Source organism: Microtus oregoni, unplaced genomic scaffold (genome assembly GCF_018167655.1).
Source record: "Microtus oregoni isolate MIOR12 unplaced genomic scaffold, Mior012 000045F_ref0000178, whole genome shotgun sequence".
NCBI lineage: Eukaryota > Metazoa > Chordata > Mammalia > Rodentia > Cricetidae > Microtus > Microtus oregoni.
Window position 1 is genome coordinate 11,189,879 of NW_024543219.1, and position 22,016 is coordinate 11,211,894.

A 22,016-nucleotide genomic window follows, 5' to 3' on the forward strand; every position below is an offset into this window, starting at 1 on the left:
AAATCAGTAACAAAAATAAAAGCTTTGCAGAGCAGGGCAGCGGTGGCACACACCTTTAACCCCACAGCACTCAGGAGGCAGAGGCAGAGGCAGGTGGTTCTCTCTTAGTTCCAGGCCTGCCTGGTCTACAGAGCTAGTTCGAGGAGAGCCAAGGCTATGTACCAAAGAAACCCTGTATCAAAAAACAAAAACATAACTTGTAGCCAGGTGGTGGTGGCGCATGGCTTTAATCCCAGCACTTGGTGGGGAGGCAGAGGCTGGTGGATCTCTGAGTTCAAGAACAGCCTAGTCTACAAAGTGAGTTCCAGGACAGTCAGGGCTACACAGAGGCACCCTGTCTCAAAAAACAAGACAAAAACAAAAAAATTAATACATACATACATAAAAATTTCTTCTAATGAACTTCAAGAAATCATTTTAAAAATTTTTAAAAAATGCAATACATTCCCCCCCCCTTTGATGTAGCCCCAATTGTCCTAGAACTTGCTATCAGGCTGGCTTTGAACTCATGAGGGTTGGGATTAAAGGTGTGAACTAACATGTTATTTCTAATTAGAACTTCATGTGGATGCTTAAATACATTAAACAATATTGTTACACTAGTACCCACCGAAAAACCTACTCATACAAATACACTTTCTTCCCCCCAGACAGGGTTTCTCTGTGTAGACCCAGCTGTCCTGGAACTCCTCCCAAGTGCTGGGATTAAAGGCATGCACTACCACTGCCCAGAATAAACTGTGTTCTTAGGTATATTAAGTTTGGGCACTTTGCAGAAGACTGAAGTATTTGTTACATTTAATATTTAGGAAGAGAGCAGAATAGAGAATTCACGTGAAAGTTAATTTCACTGTGAATACGATTCTAAACAGGTGAGATGTGGATGACAGCTGCTGACTAACTCTGGGCAGAAGGAGACAGCTCCCTTCTAATCTGCATACCCCCCATTCTTCCCAGCCCTGGAGCTTTTAAGCACTAACCTAACAGTAAGGAAAGGGGGAGACAAAAACTGTTTGCTATGCGAATTGCTATTTCTGAGGTAGAAGACTTAAAGAGGAAAACAGTTCCCAAGCTCCACTTTGTCCAATAGCAATGTAACTGTTATGACAACGGTTCTGCCATTCATACACTGTGAAGTGGGCTTGTGATGACTCTGGCAGTAGTGGTGAGAGATTTCATTCCTTAACTCCAATCTCAGGTAAATTTTCAATTCTTGCTGCACTATTTCTAGTTATTGAAGTATTACCTGCAGGCATCGGCAGCTGCAGCTCTTAGAGAGCCCTGCTTTGTCTACACTGATGGGTGAAATCTTCAGCCTAACTCTGACAGCAAAACAAGGATATACTTGAATCTACAGATTAATAAAATGACTCAAGAGTATGGTACCTGCAAATTGCAAAGTATCATATAAATGACGGATTTCATTGGTAATTTATGTGGAAATCATGTTTCTTTAGTTAGCCAGACTTAACTGAGTAGACACAAGAGCTAAGGCAGCGTTAGCTTCTTTCCTTGTGACCGATGTGTGCATCTCTGTGTGTTCAGCGAGATGACAGACAATAAAGAACAGAAGCAGAGAGGGAAACAATGGGCCAAAAGAGAAGAAACTGGGATACAAGGTCTGAAAACAGTGAAGAGCTATATTCTGTGAATTACCTCATCAATACTGGGCTGCTTGGCTTTCAAGTTTACAGGGAAAGGGAAATGATCACTCCAGGTTAACTTCAATTCACTAGGTTCAGCAGGGCTTGCCAAAAGCCTCCCAAACAGAGGCAAGCAAGAAAAAGACACACTCTTGAGTATCTACGTATTCTAAGCTACCTGGGCGTTGTACTCACCAGAATAGTTGATCCCACTGCCTGCATTAAATGGAATAATAGAAGGGTTTTTAACTTTACCACATATTTTAAGGTTTATTCAAGATTCAGACACATACTGAAAACATGGCAATCTTGGATATTCTATAACATCTAATTGTTGAAACATATTTACTTTCTGAGTAAGGAAATGTAAGAATACTGTTTTAAATTAAAAACTGGTATTATCTTCCAGAGAGTGTTAAAATACACACAAAAGCAAGGCTGACTTAAAATCCAGGAAAAGAATCAACATTAAAATACTAACGAAAGTGCTTTTTTATATTAACAGAAGGATTTTTTTAATAAGTTCTATTTTCAGTGATAACTCAAATGCCCCAAATGACTACCTTGGAGTATAATATAAACATTTTGTGCCAATATTAAAAAGTTTGTTAGTATCATGCAATTAAAACATATGCATTAAGTAAAATAACCCAAATATTCACAGAAACTTTAAATTCCAGAATAGTAACGTGTTTTAAAAACCAAATTTTAGGGAGCCTAGGCAGTTTGGATGCTCAACTTACTAGACCTGGATGGAGGTGGGGGGTTCCTTGGACTTCCCACAGGACAGGGAACCCTGATTGCTTTTCGGGCTGAGGGTGGGGGGACTTAATTAGGGGAGGGGGAGGGAAATGGGAGGCGGTGGCTGGGAAGAGACAGAAATCTTTAATAAATAAATAAATAAAAAAAACAAACAAACCAAATTTTAGACACAGGGTAGAACTTGTGTCTAGCATGCATAAGGCCTGGTCCCCCAGCACCTCAAAAACTGTCAAATTTAGTAAATTCTAATCCCTCTTAAGTTACTATTACCGAACTTACCAACTACTGAAAGATTACTTACTTCTACAGAACGTATTAAATTGGTCATCTTACCGTCTTTTCCATCTAGGGGTTTTGATACTTCTATATCAAAGTTTTCTTGCATCTGCTGACCTCTAAAACAATTGAGATGTTCTTGTTCAATTAAATTACTTTCTTCTTCTTCTAGAGGCTGCCAAGTTCCATCAATAAACCACTGTCCACGCATTACTGGTATTTTATCAGCTTCTGAAAAGAGACATCACAAGATCAACCTCCCAAAAGGAGACTTAGCTACAATTTTATTATGTTTTACTATTGTTATTCTCCAGGCTTTAATGACCAATACAATCATTTCAAGTAAAAATAAATCCAAATTTCAAGTCAGGGTGTAATTTTCCTGTTTCTTTCAGGCAGGGTCTCACTCTGGAGCTTTGGCTGGCCTGGAACTCACTGAGTAGACTAGGCTGGCTTCATGCCTGCAGCCACTTTCTGGCCTCTGCTCCAAGTGCTAGGTATGGTAAGTATGAAACACCACATCTGGTTGGAGTTTTTTCTTACAGATATCAAGACTAAATTATTCTACACATTACCTAAGCTGCTTTACCATTTGGAAGATAGATGAGCAACTATCTATATATTTGAGGTACTAAACAACCCAAATTTGGAGGTTAAAGGCCTTATTGTAAGCCTTTGAGGTAGTCTGAGTGTAATTGGCCCCCATAATCTCATTGGGAACGGCACTATTAGGAGGTTTGAGTTTGGCTTTATTGAATTGGGTATAGCCTTGTTGGAGGCAATGTGTCACTGTGGGGGTAGGCTTTGAGGTTTCCTTTGCTCAGGATACAGTGTCTCAGTTGACTTTCTGTTGCCTGCGTACCAAGATGCAGTCAGCACTATCTGGACGCCGGCCATCATGTGGATTGAACGTCTGAAACTGTAAGCCCTCCTAATTAGCAGTTTTCTTTATGAGAGTTGCAGTGGGGAAAGGTACACGGCTCCTTTTGGCAGATGAGAACTGGCTTCACAAGTTCCTGAGGAATGCTGGCTTATCTAACTGCCTTTAGAAAGCCTTCCTGCCATAGTCCAGGCTGAGTTTATTTCTAGATATCTGGACTGCCTCTTAGAGTTTGGGGAATTGGAGTCTCCTTTGACCCTGAAAATCGGGACTTAGAACTTTGACACAAATGGGCTATAGATATAAAAGAAAAAAATTGTAATTACAAATTTCAATTAGGAATATCATCGTTAACTACAGAGGGCCTTCTCTCTTAAAAAAAAAAGACACAAACCAAGTGCATGTGAGAGGCTGTACCCTGAGCTGAGAGGATCCCACAGCACCCGCTCTCCCAGAGATCAAGACACCTGAACAAAACGGCTGATTCTGGGCTGAGAGGGTCCCACAGCATCTGCTCTCCCAGAGATCAAGACACCTGAACAAAACGGCTGATTCTGGGCTGGGCAGGAAATATGTCAGATGATCTCATGTGTTTCCTTCTATCAGACTTGTACTATGATGTATTTAAAGTTTCTGTTAGAAGATCTCCCAGCGTAGCCCTGGTTGGCCCAGGAAAGGCTTTGGAGTGTTGGAATCCCACTACCCTGGCTCCCATATGTGCGTCTTCTAATACTCTCCAGAGATTCCGCACAATGCGATACTGTGTTAGAGCACACACTGCGAACAGAGCTTCCCAAGCCCTGCGTGTGTGCTGTTATGTTACTGGGGGGTGAGGTGGGAGGTCTGAATTGTACTTTTGATACTGAGGCTGAAGCCAGACTTCTCTCCATCAAGCTGTGGTAGCTGCACATCTTTTGAATCACTGTGTTCTACATATGCCTCAAATACAGCACTGAACTGGGTTTTGCAGAAAAAGTTGTGTGAAGTTTTCTTTTGAATAAGACAATGTCCACCAATATGATTAATATATCCAAACTCAACTTCTTGTTCTTCTGTAATTAGCATCTTTATTCTTCAAACTTTCCTTGCATAGTATTTCCACTCTCTGAATTAGGAAGACTAGGAAAGCATGTTTCTCATTCAAGTAGTTACCTGTGCGTATATTATTGTAAATCTTTTTTGCTTACTTAAAATTTTTACCACGTGGTCAGTCTATTTTAAATAGTATTTATGAGTCCCACTTACTACATACGCAATAGGTTATTATTATTTTCTCTTTGTCTGGAATAAAAGTGTTGGAAACTTACGTTTTATTCATGGATATACATTAAAATAGAATTGTGTGTTACACACCTTCCAATCTGTCCACCTGATGCTGGAAGGGCAGGTTAGCCAGCTCAGGCTCTGAAAGTGCTGCTGTATTGCATGTGTAATGGTCTGCTCTGTCCTTTTAAGAGACAAGCCATGCCCACTCCCTCCCCCATCCTCCAAGGCAAGCTGATCTTCAGCTTCCAGCCTGAGTCCCTTCCTTTTCCAACTCCTCTCCCCTTCTCCTCCCCTCTCCCCTCTCTCAGAGGCAGCTTCTGTCTTTCCCTTCTTCCCTTTCCCCCTCTGTTTCTCTCTCTCTGTGCTCCCTTTCCCCTCCATAACTCACCAAATAAATATCCAACTTCACTCTGCATGGCATGCCTATCCATGTCTCTGTCTCGCGCCTGCCGGGTGGCTCCCTGCCCAGGCCCAGCTGCTTTCAGAGACCTGCAGTGTGGTCTCGTGGTGTGCCCATCTGTTTGTCTCTCCTCATGGGACTGGCTGCCCCACCGAGGTCTCTCACCCACCACGTGGCTCCCTACCTGGGACTCGCTGCCCCTCGTGGCCCACTGCAGCCACTTGGGGAACTGCGCTGTCCCTGCCTGAGACTGGCTGCTCTCAGGACCCGCTGCCTGCTGCCTCGGGGGAGACCTGTAGTGTGGTCTCAGGATCTGTTGCCTGCTGCAGCCACTCGGGGACCAACAGCATTTTACTTTATGGTTTAAACCATAACAGCATGTATCTTGAACACGGCTCTAACTTTATTAGTGACTTCTGCCCCCCTTACAGGTCCAGACAGAAACAACTATCTTTAAAGTCTAACATCACCCAACACGCTGACTCAGAGCTGTTCTGGCTCTTCCATGGTTGGCCACTTTTAAAGTTCCCCTTCCTTGCTTTTGCATCCTACTTTCACAACCTTGATTATTTTCCTTTTCACCAAAGGCTCTTATTAGGTTTTGAATTTATTCTCCCTTGGACAGCTTATATTATCTTTCCTTCAACTTTGTCTTAAGGTTCCTATGCTGTGATTAAACACTATGATCAGAAGCAGCTTGGGGAAGAAAGGGTTTATTTCATCTTACAGTTTACAGTTCGTTGTGAAGGGAACTCTGGGTAGGAATTCAAGGCAGGAACTGGAACAAAACCATGGAGTAACAGTGCTTCCTGCCTTGCTCAGCTTGCTTTCTTAAACAAGCCAGGGGCACCTACCTGGTGCACTGCCCACAGTGGACTGGGCCTAACCACATCAATCATTAATAAAGAAAATGCCTTAGAGATTTGTCTACAACCTAGGCAGATGGAAGCATTTCCCCAATATGTATAAGGTTGTTCAAGCTGACAAAAATCAAAGAACACAAACTTCTTTCCCAAGTTCAATAAAATCTTGCTGCATTTCTTCCCGTGTCTATTGTCTTAGCTTTGGAATATATGCCTTAAGTGGCTCTCTTTGCCCTTTCCCTTTCCCCATGGTCTACCCCCACACCCCGCCATCCTCAGCTTCCTCCTTCTCTTCCTTCTTTACTAAGCCTACTTTTCTCTACATGGATAATTTTCTTTGATGCTTTAAGTAGTCAAACTTATTTTTATTTATATTATTGTCTGGCATTTTCATACATGAGTATTACATTTTCATTTCAACCACATCCTTTCCCTGTTCAACTCCTCTCAAATTTATGACCCATTTATCACTGTTACACACAAACACACACACACACACACACACACACACACACACACACCATTTGCGAGTTTATTTAGTGATGCTCGTATGTACAGATGTTCAGGGCTGACCACTTGGGACTGGATAACCTCTCAGGGGTTTGGCTGGAGATGGATTCAACCCTCTCAGCAGTCAGTCACTGCCTACAGCTTTCCATTTAGAGCTGGCACCTTTTGAGGGTTTCCTACCCACACTGGGATCTGCGGATCACTCTGTGTGGGCTTTGTGCTAACCACTTTATCCTCCCCTTTCTTCAGTGCCGTAGGCCTTTGTGTGCCCACTCTGTGCACTCACGGGTTTGCAGCAGTGATAGGAACTGCTGTAATTTGCTTCCTTTATATAAAAGTAATTAAAGATGCATACTACTGTCTGTCTTGCTAAAGGTGTGAGCTCTGTGTGTGTGGCCCTTCCTGGCAATTTAGGTTTAGAGAGCTGTTACTACCTTCCAGATCAAGCAGTTTATCTCATTTAATCTTAACTGTAATCTTAATTGTTTCTCCTTCTTCCAAAGCACAGCTGGGTCTTAGAGAAAACACATCACCTGTTCCAACACATAGAGCTGGTAACATGAGAACCAAGATTCCAACAGAAGTCTGTCTACTATCTTCACTTGAGCTATTTTCAACTACATGGTGCAGCTTTCCAGAGAGGAAAGGCACCTGCTTAGCCCTCTCTCTCCAAAACACAGGCTCTTGAGTTGTGTTGAGTCATGAAATAACCACCCAACACTTTGACTTCAGGGGAAAAACAAAACACTACACCACACAAATCTGTTCCTTCCACCTGTGTTGCTCAGCACAGTGAATGGAACAGCACCAGCTTTGGGTGGGTCACCCAAGATGCCTCTTCCTACATCCTTTTACAACTACAGCTCAACGCTATGTGTGCTTCCTGTCTCTCAAAAATCATGCGCCAATTGGGCTGAGAAGAAAGCTCCATGAACAAGCAACCATATAAAAGCCAGGTGTGGTTCCAGGTGCAAGAAACCCCAATACTGGGGGGGGGGGGGAGGCATACTCCAAGGGATTGCTGGTCAGCTAGCTATCTCAGAGGAAGAAGGAGAGTGACAGAGCCATGCCAGCCTCTGGATGTGTGCACATGGCTATCGACCCACTTAGCCACCACCAATGACCATAATAAAAAAACACATTTGACCTCAAATCACCTCTTACTCACCAGGATGTCTTGGTTCTTGTTTGTTTAGCTTCAGAGGCCCCTACTGAAACCTAGAATGACTAGTGTCAAGTCCGTTAACAGTCTCACACCTCTTATGCTTAGTTGTCAGCATGTGCGTGCATTAAGTACATGTATTCCTGCACACATGGAATCCTCCAGCTACTCCTTTCTCTATAGAAATCCAATCCATCTTTTACAGTTGACCAAAATTGTTTTATTTCAATACTCAAATTCTCTTATGGCTCTGTACTGTTTCTCAGTTAAGTTCCTAATCACTTTCCCTTTGACTGCCTCTTCATATACTTCATGTATGTATTCATACAACTTCTGAGTAGGCTTTGGGATGCAGAAGAGAGTGCCTATGGTTCCTGTACTTTCTGCATCATATGGGCACTTCCACATACGTTGTGTGTGTGTGTGGGGGGGGTGTTGGGAGGGTGTATCTGAGTATAATTTATGTATGCTGTTCCTGGGATGTTACATATGGACGTACAATGTTCTTACCCGTTTTCATCTAGTTAACTTCTAGCTTTTCCTCTTCATGAGCCCTTCCCTTCTCTATGACTCTACTGGATTAATGTTATACACACCTGTCACTGTTTATCTTGACTATATTCCTTTAAATTAATATTTAGAAGCCAGGTATGGTGGTACACGACTTTAATGCTAGCACTCGGGAGGTAGGAGAAAGTAGATAATTTCTGAGTTTGAGCTCAGTCTGGTCTACAGAGTGAGTTCCAGAACAGCCAGGGCTACACAGAGAAACCCTGTCTCAAAAACAAAACAAAACAAACAAACAAACAAACAAACAAAAACCCCCCAAAACTATTCACGCAAAGCAAATCTAAAGTAAATGGTTTCTTTACAACATTTCATATATACTTTGCTTTTGTTCTAATAATTTTTTCACTTATTTTTAAATTTTTTTAGAGGGTGCTTTTTGAGACAGGGGCTTCTAGGATATTAGGTTGGTCTAAAATTCATTTTGTAGCTGAGAATGCCCATAAATTTCTGATAGTCCTGCCTCTATCTTTTAAGTGCTGGGGTTACAGGTTTGTGCCAACACACCTGGTTCATCTTGTGTACAGTCTGAATTAGCCTTCCTTGCTTCTCTGGGATCTTGGGATATAAGTGCTATGCCCACCTGTATCTCAGACGTTTGAAAAAGGAACTAACAAGAAGCCCTACTTCAATAGCACATGCTAAATGTTGCTGAGGGAGGCATTAGTGTTGTCCCAGTGGCAGACTGGGTTCCTCTCAGTTCTGAGTCTGTCTGATTGGCTGGTGTGTGCTGCAGTGCCATTAATCACATTAGTTTCTGATACTCATTCTTTGACTCAGAAAACAAAAAAACCCAAAAACCTGTAAGACTACTTTCTAAGGATAAGAATGGGAGAATTTCGGAGGGTGAACTACTCATTAAAAAATATCATGCATGCAGAAAGCTGCACCATCATAGCATGCATCCAGAAAGATGCTCAATCACATGCACAGTAATTTACAATTTAATGCCCAGACAGAGGGGTATTCTAGAAGGTTCCCTCCTACCACTCAGGTAGAACCCTTCAGTCCTCACTGAGGGAAACACACCCCAATTTACAGTACTATAGATTAGTTTAGCCAAATACACACACACACACACACACGGTTTTCTCTCTCCTCCAGCCAAGCAAGATGCCCAAAGGAAAAGAAGGTGGCCCCAGCCCGGCCATCATGAAAAAACGGGAAGCCAAAAACGGTGGTGAATCCTTTGAGAAAACGCCTAAGAACTTCGGTATTGGGCAGGACGTCTAGTCCAAAAGAGAACTCAAACTGTAGCACAAATAATAAAAAGCCAGAGACAGATATTGGGGTTCAACCTGAAGATCAGAAAGGTAAAGCAGCCAGCCACTGGCTCTTACCTCTACCTCAGATTGAAAATGGACAAGATTCTGTCTCCACATTTCCTGATGATTCTATACCCAACACTTCACACCCTACGATCTTAAGAGTTCCTGTCTCTTCCCCCTTATATTCCTCCTTCTGCCTAGCTATAGTGCTCCAGTCTCCACCTCCACAGGGCTGGGATCAACTTTGCCTGAGTTCTGTTTCTCTTTTAGACAGATTAAATCTTGTGTAGTCCAGGGTGGCTCGGATTAGTGTGTGCTACCACCCTCTGGCCTGTATGGCTGATTAGTATGGCTGCTTTGTTCTCTGCTCTTCAGGCATGCTTTATTTATTAAAACACAAATAATACATACACCACTATATCACACGCTTTGTCAAGTCAAATGGCTCTGTCACATTAAGCTGTTCAAAGTACCTCCTGCCATTAACCAGTTCTCTCAGGCCCTAGATCAGCAAACAGCTGCTTAATCTTGCTCACAAGTACAGGCCTAAGACAAAGCAAGAGAAGCAGCAAAGGTTGCTGGCCTGTGTTAAGAAAGCTGCTGGCAGAGGAGCCGTCCCAACTAAGAGACCACCTGTCCTTCGAGCAGTGTCAATACAATCACTCACTACCTTAGTGGAGAACAACAAGGCTCAGCTGATTGTGACTGCCAGTGATGTAGACCCCACTGAGCTGGTGATCGTCCTGCCTGTCCTGTTGGAAAGATGGAGGGCTCCTACTGCATTGTGGTAATTTGAATGTAACTGGCCCCCATAACCTCAATAGGGAGTGGCTTTGTTGGAGAGGGTATGGCCTTGTTAGAGGAAGTGTGTCACTGTGGGGGTGGGCTTTAACGTTTCCTGTGCTCAGGATACTGCCAGTGTCTCAGTTCACTTCCTGTTCCCTTTGGATCAGGATATAGAATTCTCCAGCACCAAGTCTGCCTTCACGCTGCCATGCCCCACCATGATAATGATAATGGACTGAACCTTTGAACTGTAAGCAAGTACCCCAATTAATTTTTTTTCTTTATAAGAAAACATGTGTGGTTATGGTGTCTCTTCACAGCATCAGAAGCCCTAACGAAAACATGGATCATCAAGGGAAAGGCCAGGCTGGGGTGGCTGGTCCACAGGAAGCCATGTACCAATGTTGCCTTCACACAGTTAACCTGGAAGACGGGTGCCCTGGCTAAGCTGGTGGAAGCTATTAGTACCAATTACAGCGACAGATACGATGAGATCCACTGCCACTGGGGAAGTAACATCTTGGGTCCTAAATCTGTGGCTCACATTGCCAACCTGGAAAAGGCAAAGGCCAAAGAACTCACCACTAAACTGGGTTAAATGTACACTGCTGTGGCGCGTGGCATCGCCCAGCCCAGCCTATCTGGGCGCTGGGTCCGAGTACTCGGGGCTCCCGGGCGGGCAGCAGTTCCTTTGTTTCTGTGGCCTGCCTGCACCAAGCAGGGTAGGCGCTTTGTTTGCGAGCTGCCCAACCAGCCTGATCTTTCGGCGCCAGGAGACCCAGCATTGGGGTGAGTTTCTGGCCCACGGCGCCAGCCTGGGACGGGGAGCTCGGGGGTTTCTTGGCCCCCTGTCCTTCTTGGGCTCTTTGCAGGGCCTCTACTCCCTGGGTGCTGCCTCTTTCTTCCTGGCCCACCCAGCCTCCGTCCAGAGCCCTCCCAACTTCGGCCCTACTGCTCTCTTTTGGCGCGTGGCATCGCCCAGCCCAGCCTATCTGGGCGCTGGGTCCGAGTACTCGGGGCTCCCGGGCGGGCAGCAGTTCCTTTGTTTCTGTGGCCTGCCTGCACCAAGCGGGGTAGGTGCTTTGTTTGCAAGCTGCCCAACCAGCACGGAGGCCTGATCTCTCGGCGCCAGGAGAGCCAACATTGGGGAGAGCCAGCGTTGGGTAGGCAAGGAGACCTGATCAGGTAAAAGAAGATCCATAGGGAGCATTTGGAGGAAGAGATGGGCCGACGTCAAGGCAAGAATTCGCCCAACAAGCTGAAAAGCAACATGAAGCCACCAGAAACAAGCGACCTCACAACGGGAGGACAAGAACCCCTTAATCAAGAAGAAGGAGAAAAGATTGACTTCATGAAAGTGATTGACACCCTTAAACAGCATGTAAAAAATGCCCTTATAGAAATGGATGAGAAATATAACAGAAAGTTTGAAGAATTGAATAAATCAGTGAATGATACCCTAGAAAACCAAGGAAAAACAATCAAACAGATAATGGAAACAGTTCAAGACCTGAAAACTGAAATGGAGGCAAAGAAGAAAACACAAACAGAGGGCCGGCTGGACATGGAAAATCTAGGTAAACGAATAGAGACTACAGAAACAAGCATAACCAGCAGAATACAAGAGATAGAAGAAAGACTCTCGGATTCTGAAGATACCATAGAGAAAATAAACACACTGATCAAAGAAAACAGCAAGTCCAACAAACTCTCATCACAAAACATTCAGGAAATATGGGACACAATAAAAAGACCAAACCTAAGAATAATAGGAGTAGAAGAAGGAGAAGAAGGGCAGCTCAATGGTCCAGAAAATATATTTAATAAAATTATAGAAGAAAACTTTCCTAACCTAAAGAAAGATATACCTATGAAGGTGCAAGAAGCATACAGAACACCGAATAGGCTGGATCAAAAAAAAACATCCCCTCGCCATATAATTATCAAAACACAAAGCATACAGAATAAGGAAAGAATATTAAGAGCTGCAAAGGAAAAAGGCCAAATTACTTATAAAGGTAAACCTATCAGACTTACACCTGACTTCTCCATGGAAACCATGAAAGCCAGAAGGTCCTGGATAGATGTACTGCAGAAACTGAGAGACCATGGGTGCAAGCCCAGATTACTATACCCAGCCAAGCTTTCATTCACTATAAATGGAGAAAATAAAATTTTCCAGGATAAAAACAAATTTAAACAATACGCAGCCACAAATCCAGCCTTACAGAAAGTAATAGAAGGAAAATCACTAACCAAGGAGTCCAACAATGACCACAATAACTCAGACATCTAGAGACCCTTCACCAACACAAAACAAAGAAGGGAAACACACAAACTCTACGACTAAAAAAAAATGACCGGAGTTAACAACCACTGGTCATTAATATCACTTAATGTGAATGGACTCAACTCACCTATAAAAAGGCACAGGCTAAGAGATTGGATAAGAAAACAGGATCCAACATTCTGCTGTTTACAAGAAACACACCTCAACCACAAAGACAGGCACCTACTCAGAGTAAAGGGCTGGGAAAAGGCTTATCAAGCAAATGGACCTAAGAAACAGGCAGGTGTGGCCATACTGATCTCTAACAAAGTTGACTTCAAACTTAAATCAATCAGAAGAGATGGAGAGGGGCATTTTATACTCATAACAGGAACAGTTCATTAGGATGAAGTCTCAATCCTGCACATCTATGCCCCTAATATAAAAGCACCCACGTACATAAAAGAAACATTGCTAAAATTCAAGGCAGCCATCAAACCGCACACACTAATAGTAGGAGACTTCAACACTCCTCTCTCATCAATGGACAGGTCAATCAGACAGAAACCTAACAGAGAAATAAGAGAATTAATGGAGGTAATGAATCAAATGGACTTAACAGACATCTATAGAACATTCCATCCAAATAGGAAAGAATATACCTTCTTCTCTGCAGCTCATGGAACCTTCTCGAAAATCGACCACATAGTCGGTAACAAAGCAAACATCCACAGTTACAAAAAAATATTAGTAACCACCTGTGTCTTATCAGATCACCATGGATTAAAGTTAGAATTCAACAATAATGCTACCCCCAGAAAGCATACAAAGTCATGGAAACTGAACAGTCAACTACTGAACCATACCTGGATTAAGGAAGAAATAAAGAAAGAAATTAAAGTCTTCCTGGAATTCAATGAAAATAAAGAAACAACATACTCAAACTTATGGGACACTATGAAAACAGTCCTAAGAGGAAAGTTCATAGCACTAAGTGCCCACTTAAAGAAAATAGAGAAAGCTCACATTGGAGACTTAACAGCCCACCTGAAAGCTCTAGAAAAAAAAGAAGCAGACTCACCTAGGAGGAGTAGAAGACTGGAAATAATCAAACTGAGGGCTGAAATCAACAAAATAGAAACACAGAAAACAATACAAAGAATCAATGAAACAAAAAGCTGGTTCCTGGAGAAAATCAACAAGATTGACAAACCACTATCCAAGCTAATCAAACGCCAGAGAGAGAATTTGCAAATTAATAAGATCAGAAATGAAAAGGGGGACATAACCACAGACACAGAGGAAATTCAGAGAGTCATTAGATCTTACTACAAAAGCCTATATGCCACAAAATTGGAAAATGTAAAGGAAATGGATACTTTTTTAGATAAATATCATATACCAAAGTTAAATCAGGACCTGGTGAACAATCTAAAATGACCTGTTAGTCGCGAAGAATTAGAAGAGGTTATCAAAAACCTCCCTACCAAAAAAAGCCCAGGACCAGATGGTTTCAATGCGGAACTCTACCAGAACTTCCAAGAAGATCTAATACCTATACTCCTTAATGTATTCCACAATATAGAAACAGAAGGGTCATTACCAAACTCCTTTTATGAAGCCACAATTACTCTGATACCAAAACCACTCAAAGACTCAACCAGGAAAGAGAACTACAGGCCAATCTCACTCATGAATATCGACGCAAAAATCCTCAACAAAATACTGGCAAATCGAATCCAAGAACACATCCGAAAAATTATCCATTATGATCAAGTAGGCTTCATTCCTGAGATGCAGGGCTGGTTCAACATACGAAAATCTATCAATGTAATCCAGCATATAAATAAACTGAAAGAAAAAAAAACATATGATCATTTCATTAGATGCTGAAAAAGCATTTGACAAAATTCAACATCCATTTATGTTAAAAGTCTTGGAGAGATTAGGGATACAAGGGTCATACCTAAATATAATAAAAGCTATATACAGCAAGCCGACAGCTAACATCAAATTAAACGGAGAGAAACTCAAAGCCATCCCACTTAACTCAGGAACACGACAAGGCTGTCCACTTTCGCCATACCTCTTCAATATAGTGCTTGAAGTTCTAGCAATAGCAATAAGACAACATAATGGAATCAAGGGGATTCGAATTGGAAAGGAAGAAGTTAAACTTTCGTTATTTGCAGATGATATGATAGTGTACATAGGCGACCCCCAAAACTCCACCAAAGAACTTTTACAGCTGATAAACAGCTTTAGTAATGTGGCAGGATACAAGATCAACTCCAAAAAATCAGTCGCCTTCTTATACACAAAGGATATGGAAGCAGAGAGGGAAATCAGAGAAGCTTCACCATTCACAATAGCCAAAAACAGCATAAAATATCTTGGGGTAAATCTAACCAAGGACGTGAAAGATCTATTTGACAAGAACTTTAAGGCATTGAAGAAAGAAATTGAAGAGGATACCAAAAAATGGATGGACCTCCCTTGCTCTTGGATTGGGAGGATCAACATAGTAAAAATGGAATTCTACCAAAGGCAATTTATAGATTCAATGCAATCCCCATCAAGATCCCATCAAAATTCTTCACAGATCTGGAGAGGACAATAATCAACTTTATATGGAAAAACAAAAAACCCAGGATAGCCAAAACAATCCTATACAATAAAGGATCTTCTGGAGGCATTACCATCCCTGACTTCAAACTCTATTACAGAGCTACAGTAATGAAAACAGTGTGGTACTGGCATAAAAACAGAGAAGTCGACCAATGGAATCGTATAGAAGACCCGGATTTTATCCCACAAACCTATGAACACCTCATTTTCGATAAAGGAGCTAAAAGTATACAATGGAAGAAAGAAAGCATCTTCAACAAATGGTGCTGGCACAACTGGATGTCATCCTGAAGAAGAATGAAAATAGACCCTTATCTATCACCGTGCACAAAACTCAAGTCCAAATGGATTAAAGACCTCAATATCAGCCCGAACACACTGAACCTGATAGAAGGGAAAGTGGGAAGTATCCTACAGGAGATGGGCACAGGAGATCGCTTCCTATGTATAACCCCAGAAGCACAGACATTAAGGGCAACATTGAATAAATGGGACCTCCTGAGACTGAGAAGCTTCTGTAAAGCAAAGGACATAGTCACTAAGACACAAAGGCAACCTACTGACTGGGAGAAGATCTTCACCAACCCCACAACAGACAAAGGTCTGATCTCCAAAATATTTAGAGAACTCAAGAAACTAGACTTTAAAATGCTAATTAACCCAATTAAACAATGGGGCACTGAACTGAACAGAGAATTCTCAGCAGAGGAAGTTCAAATGGCCAAAAGACACTTAAAGTCGTGCTCAACTTCCTTAGCAATCAGGGAAATGCAAATCAAAACAACTTTGAGATATCATCTTACACGTGTCAGAATGGCTAAAGTCAAAAACACCAAGGATAACCTTTGCTGGAGAGGCTGTGGAGGAACGGGTACCCTCATCCATTGCTGGTGGGAATGCAATCTTGTGCAACCACTGGAAGTCAGTGTTTCGGTTTCTCAGGAAATTCGGGATCAACTTACCCCTGGACCCAGCAATACCACTCCTGGGAATATACCGAAGAGATGCTCTATCATATGACAAAAGCATTTGTTCAACTATGTTCATAGCAGTATTATTTGTAATAGCCAGAACCTAGAAACAACCTAGATGCCCTTCAATGGAAGAATGGATGAAGAAAGTATGGAATATATACACGCTAGAGTACTACGCTGCGGTAAAAAACAATGACCTCTCGAATTTTGCATGCAAATGGATAGAAAGAGAAAACACTATCCTGAGTGAGGTGTCCCAGACCCAAAAAGATGAACATGGGATGTACTCGCTCATAATTGGTTTCTAGCCATAAATAAGGGCCATGGAGTCTACAATAGGTGAACCTAAAGAAGCTAAGTAAGAAGGTGAACCCAAGGAAAAACATATAGTTATCCTCTTGGCTAAGGGAAGTAGACCAAATTGCCGGGGAGAAAATTAGGATCTTGGGGGTGGGGTGGGATGGGGGTAAGGGGAGATGGGGAGAGAAAAGGTAGAAGGGAAGGAGGGGTGACTTGGGGAATCAGGAGAATTGGGATAAAGGAAGGGTGGATAGGGGAGCACGGAACCACAATTCTTAGTTAAGGGAGCCACTTTAGGGTGGGCAAGAGATTTGACCCTAGAGGGGCTCCCAAGTGCCCAAGATGAGGTTCCCAGTTAGTTCCTTGGGCAGCTGAGGATTGGGAACCTGAAATGACCCTATCCTAGAGCAATACTGACGAATATCTTGCATATCAGCATAGAACCTTCATCTGGTGATGGATAGAGATAGAGACAGAGACCCACACATGAGCACTGGACTGAACTCCCAAGGTCCCAATGAGGAGCAGAAGGAGGGAGAACATGAGCAAAGAAGTCGGGACCACGAGGCGTGTACCCACCCACTGAGACAGTGGAGCTGATCTACTGGGAGCTCACCAAGGCTAGCTGGACTGTGACCGAAAAAGCATGGGATAAAACCGGACTCTCTGAACATGGCGAACAATGAGGGCTGATGAGACGCCAAGGACAATGGCACGGGGTTTTGATCCTACTTAATGTGCTGGCTTTGTGGAAGCCTAGCCAGTTTGGATGTTCACCTTCCTAGATATGGACGGAGCGGGGAGGACCTAGGACTTACCACATGGCAGGGAACCAGGACTGCTCTGTGGACTGGAGAGGGAGGGGGAGAGGAGTGGGGGGAGGGGGAGAAGGATGGGAGGAGGGGGAGAAGGGTGGGAGGAGGGGGAGGGAAATGGGAGGCTGGGAGGAGGTGGAAACTTGTTTTTTTGTTTATGTTTTTTTTCTTCTTTTCTCAATAAAAAAATGTACACGCTAAGTTTTCTATATATAAATGCAATTGCAACATTAAAAAAGTTATATAGTATCACAATATAGTTTGTACTTTTTTGTTGTTTCTTTGTTTCAAAACATGGGACTATATTACCATCCTTCCTTCCATCCATCCATCGTCCATCCATCCCCATAGGTCAAGGTCAGAGCCAGTTCTCCACTTCCACCATACGGAGCTCCAGGAATTGAACTTAGTGTCAGGCATTTTTACCAGATGAGACACTAACCAGTCATAAATAGGATTATTTTAATGCTTAAAAGTATTTGTCAGGGATTATCAAACATTAGACATCCATAGCTACATTCTTGGTTCACTTTTATTTCTACCACAAAACTGGTTACGAATAATGTAGACACATCAGACAGTTACTCTTTAATTATATATATGCTGTGAGTTACCAAGTGAGGAATGGATCACTAGAAGAATTGCTGAAGCTTGGGATGGCTGTGTGTCCTCCAAGGAGCCATTTGTTAATGACTTGGTTCCAGGATGTTTTACTAACGAATTTAGCGGGCAGAGCCAAAGATGTTTCTAAAAATCGTATACAACCCAACTCCTTCCTTTCCATGCCACCAGCAAAGAAGTATTGGGCTCAAAATGTCAACAGTACAGATACTAAGAACTCTCTTTGGAGCCAGTGACCTCTGCAGGAGCAGGTACAAGGGAATGACTACCAAGGGAACAGGAAGCCAGAGACCTCCATGAGAGCCAGAGACCTCCATGAGAGCAGGCTCAAACCAGGGATATCTGCGGGAACAGGCTCAAACCAGCATCCTTCATGGGAGCAGGCCCAACCCAGTAGCCTCACTAGGATCACGTATGAGGGAGCAGGCCTGAGTCAGGAACCTCTAGGGGACTGGGCCCAAGACAGTGACCTCTGCAGAAGCAGGCCTGAGCTAGTCACCTTCACAGGACCAGGCCCGAATGACCTCTGGGATTGTAGAGTAACCTCTGGGAGCATGGGGTGACCTCTGGGGTGACTGAAACTAAGACCCCAACTGCAACATGAGGAGCAACCATCTGGCACCTGGAAGAATGATCACCAGAGACACAGCCCCAACTACAGCAATCAGAGGAAAAGATGGGTAGACAAGGTAAGAAGACACTCAACACCACAAAGAGCAACATGACAACAACAAAAACTAGTGGCTCTACAACAGCAAGACTTGAATACACCAATAAAGTTAAAGCAGAAGAAAATGACGTAAAACATAACTTTAGGAGTGAGGCCCTTAAAGAGGAAATAAAAAATTCCCTCAAAGAAATGGAGGAAAAGACAAAAAAATTGAAGAAATCAACAAACCCCTTAAAGAAAACCAAGGAAAAGCAATCAAACAGATGAAAGAAACAATTCAAGATGTGAAAACCAAAGTAGAGACAATAAGGAAAACACAAACCAAGGGAATTCTGGAAATGGAAAATCAATCAGGAACCACAAATGCAAGCATAAAGCAGAATACAAGAGACAGAAGACAGAATCTCAAGCTCTGAAGATACAAAAGAGTAAATAGACTCATCAACCAAAGAAACATTAAATTTAACAAAAGCTTAACGCAAAATATCCAAGAAATATGGGACACCATGAAAAGACCAAACCTAAGAATAATAGGAATTGAGGAAGGAGAAGTTCAACTCAAAAGCACAGAAAATATATTTAACAAAATCATAGAAAACTTTCCCAACCTAAGAAAGATATGCCTATGAAGATACAAGAAGCTTACAGAACACCAGACTGGGGAAAAAAAAAGCCCCTCACCACATAATAATCAAAACACTAAACATACAGAATAAAAAAAATTATTAAGAGCTGCAAAGGAAAAAGGCCAAGTAACATAAAAAGGCAGACCTATATAATTACACTTGATTTCTCAATGGAAATAATGAAAGCCAGAAGTTCCTAGTCAAGCATTATGCAGACATTAAGAGACCACGGATGCCAGGTAAAACTACTATATCCAGCAAAACTTTCAAACACCATAGGGAGACAAAACAAGATATTCCATGACAGAATCAGATTTAACCAATACCTTACCACAAACCCAGCACTACGCAAAATACTAGAAGGAAAACTACAACCCCAGGAAGTTGGCTACATCAACAAAACGCAGACAATTGATGGTCTCATAACAGCAAATCCCAAAGATGGGAAAAACACACAAATTAACATCACCAACAATGGAAACTAAAATATCAGGAACTAGCAGTCACTGGTGATTAATATCCTTTAATATAAATGGACTCAACTGCCTAAAAAAAGAATCAGGCTAACAGCCTAGATATGAAAATAGAATACATCCTCTGCTGCATACAAGAAACACACCTCAACCTCAAAGACAGACATCGCCTCAGAGTAAAGGATTGGGGAAAAAATATTCCAGTCAAATGGACCTAAGAAACAAGCTGGTGTAGCTAACTTAATATCTAACAAAACAGACTTCAAACTAAAATCAACTAAAGAGACAAAAAAGAATTTCATATTAGTCACAGGAACAATCCATCAAGAGGAAATCTCAATATTGACCATCTATCCCCAAAATACAAGGGTACCACATATGTAAAAGAAACACTACTAAAGTTTAAATCACACAATAAACCCCACATACTAATAGTAGGAGACTTCAACACCCCACTCTCACCACTGAACAGGTCTGCCAGACAGAAACTTAAGAGAGAAATAAGGGAACTAACAGATGTTATGACTCAAATGGACTTGACAGACATCTATAGAACATTCTATCCAAACAGAAAAGAATATACCTTCTTCTCAGCACCTCACAGAATTTTCTCAAAATTGACCACATTCTTGGTAACAAAGCAAACCTCAACAGATACAAAAAAAATTGGAAGAACTTCCTGTATCTTATCAGCTCACCATGACTTAAAATTAGAATGCAATAGCAACACCAATTCCAGAAAGCCCACAAACACATGGAAATTCAACAAAGCTCACCTGAACCACCAATGGGTCAAGGAAGAAATAAAGGAAGAAATTGAAGGCTTCCTAAAATTCAATAAAAATGACCACACAACATACCCAAATTTATGGGACACAATGAAAGCAGTGTTAAGAGGAAGTTCATAGCACTAAAAGCCTACATAAAGAAGCTGGAAAAATTTCACACTAGTGATTTAACAGAACACCTGAAAACTACAGAACAAAAAGAAACAAACTCACCCAAGAGAACTAAGATGGCAGGAAGTAATCAAATTGAGAGCTGAAATCAACAAAATAGAAACAAAGAAAACAATACAAAGAATCAATGAGACAAAGATGTTGGTTCTTAGAGAAAAAAAATCAACAAAATAGATAAACCTTTATCCAAACTAACCAAAAGGCAAAGAGAGTATCCAAATTAACAAAATCAGAAATGAAAAGGGATATATAACAACAGACATGGAGAAAATCCAGAGAATCATCAGGTCATACTTCAAAAACCTGTACTCCAAAAAATTGGAAAACTTAAAGGAAATGGACAATTTTCTGGATAAATATCACTAGAAACAGTCATCAAAAGTCTCCCAATCATAAAAAGCCCAGGACCAGATAGTTTCAGTGTAGAATTCTTCAAGATTTTCAAACTAATGCCAATACTCCTCAAATTGTTCCACACAACCAAAACAGAAGGAACACTGCCAAACTCTTTTTATGAGACTACAATTACCCTGATACCCAAACCACACAAAGACGTTACTAAGACAGAGAAATACTGACCAATCTTACTCATGAACACTGATGCAAAAATACTCAGTAAAACCAAATCAAAGACCCGGATATCTATCCACAAGCCTAAGAACTCCTGATTTTTGACAAAGAAGCAAAACATATCAAATGGAAAAAAGAAAGCATATTTAACAAATGGTGCAGGCATAACTGGATATTAACATGTAGAAGAATGAAAATAGAATCATATCTATCACCATGCACAAAACTCAAGTCCAAATGGATCAAAGACCTCAACATAAAACCAACCACACTGAACCTCACAGAAGAGAAAGTGGGAAATACACTTGAACGCATTGGTACAGGAGACCACTTCCTAAATATAAGCCCAGTAGCACAGGCATTGAGAGAAACAATTAATAAACGGAACCTCCTGAAACTGAAAAGCTTCTGTAAAGCAAAGGACACAGTCAACAAGACAAAACAGCAGCCACAGAATAGGAAAAGATCTTCACCAACCCCACATAGGACAGAGGACTAATCTCCAAAATATACAAAGAACTCTAGAAATTGGTCATCAAAAGAACAAATAATTCAATAAAAAATGGGGTACAGACTTAAAACAGAGAACTCTCAACAGAGAAATCTAAAATGGCTGAAAGACACTTAAGGAAATGTTCAACATCCTTAGCCATCAGAGAAATGCAAATCAAGACAACTCTGAGATTCCATCTTACACCTGTAGGAATGGCCAAGATCAAAAACACTGA

The 22,016-nt window shown here is 41.8% G+C and overlaps 1 protein-coding gene across 5 annotated transcripts in view; it reads right to left on the minus strand.

Annotated features, from left to right (window-relative positions):
- The window catches only part of Ddhd1 (DDHD domain containing 1), a 79,156-nt gene that overhangs the window by 34,817 nt on the left and 22,323 nt on the right, over window positions 1-22,016 (minus strand). For 3 of the 5 annotated variants that reach the window (XR_005972536.1, XM_041634096.1, XM_041634098.1), the window contains exons 2-3: window positions 2,739-2,912; window positions 1,839-1,859 (exon numbers count right to left, since the gene is read on the minus strand). Coding sequence is in view for 4 of the 5 variants with exons in the window: in XM_041634096.1 (XP_041490030.1) it covers window positions 1,839-1,859; window positions 2,739-2,912 (195 nt within the window). In the remaining variant the exon portion in view is untranslated. The remainder of the gene's footprint in view (window positions 1-1,838; window positions 1,860-2,738; window positions 2,913-22,016) is intronic. The other 2 variants (XM_041634097.1, XM_041634099.1) reach the window with 1 other exon arrangement.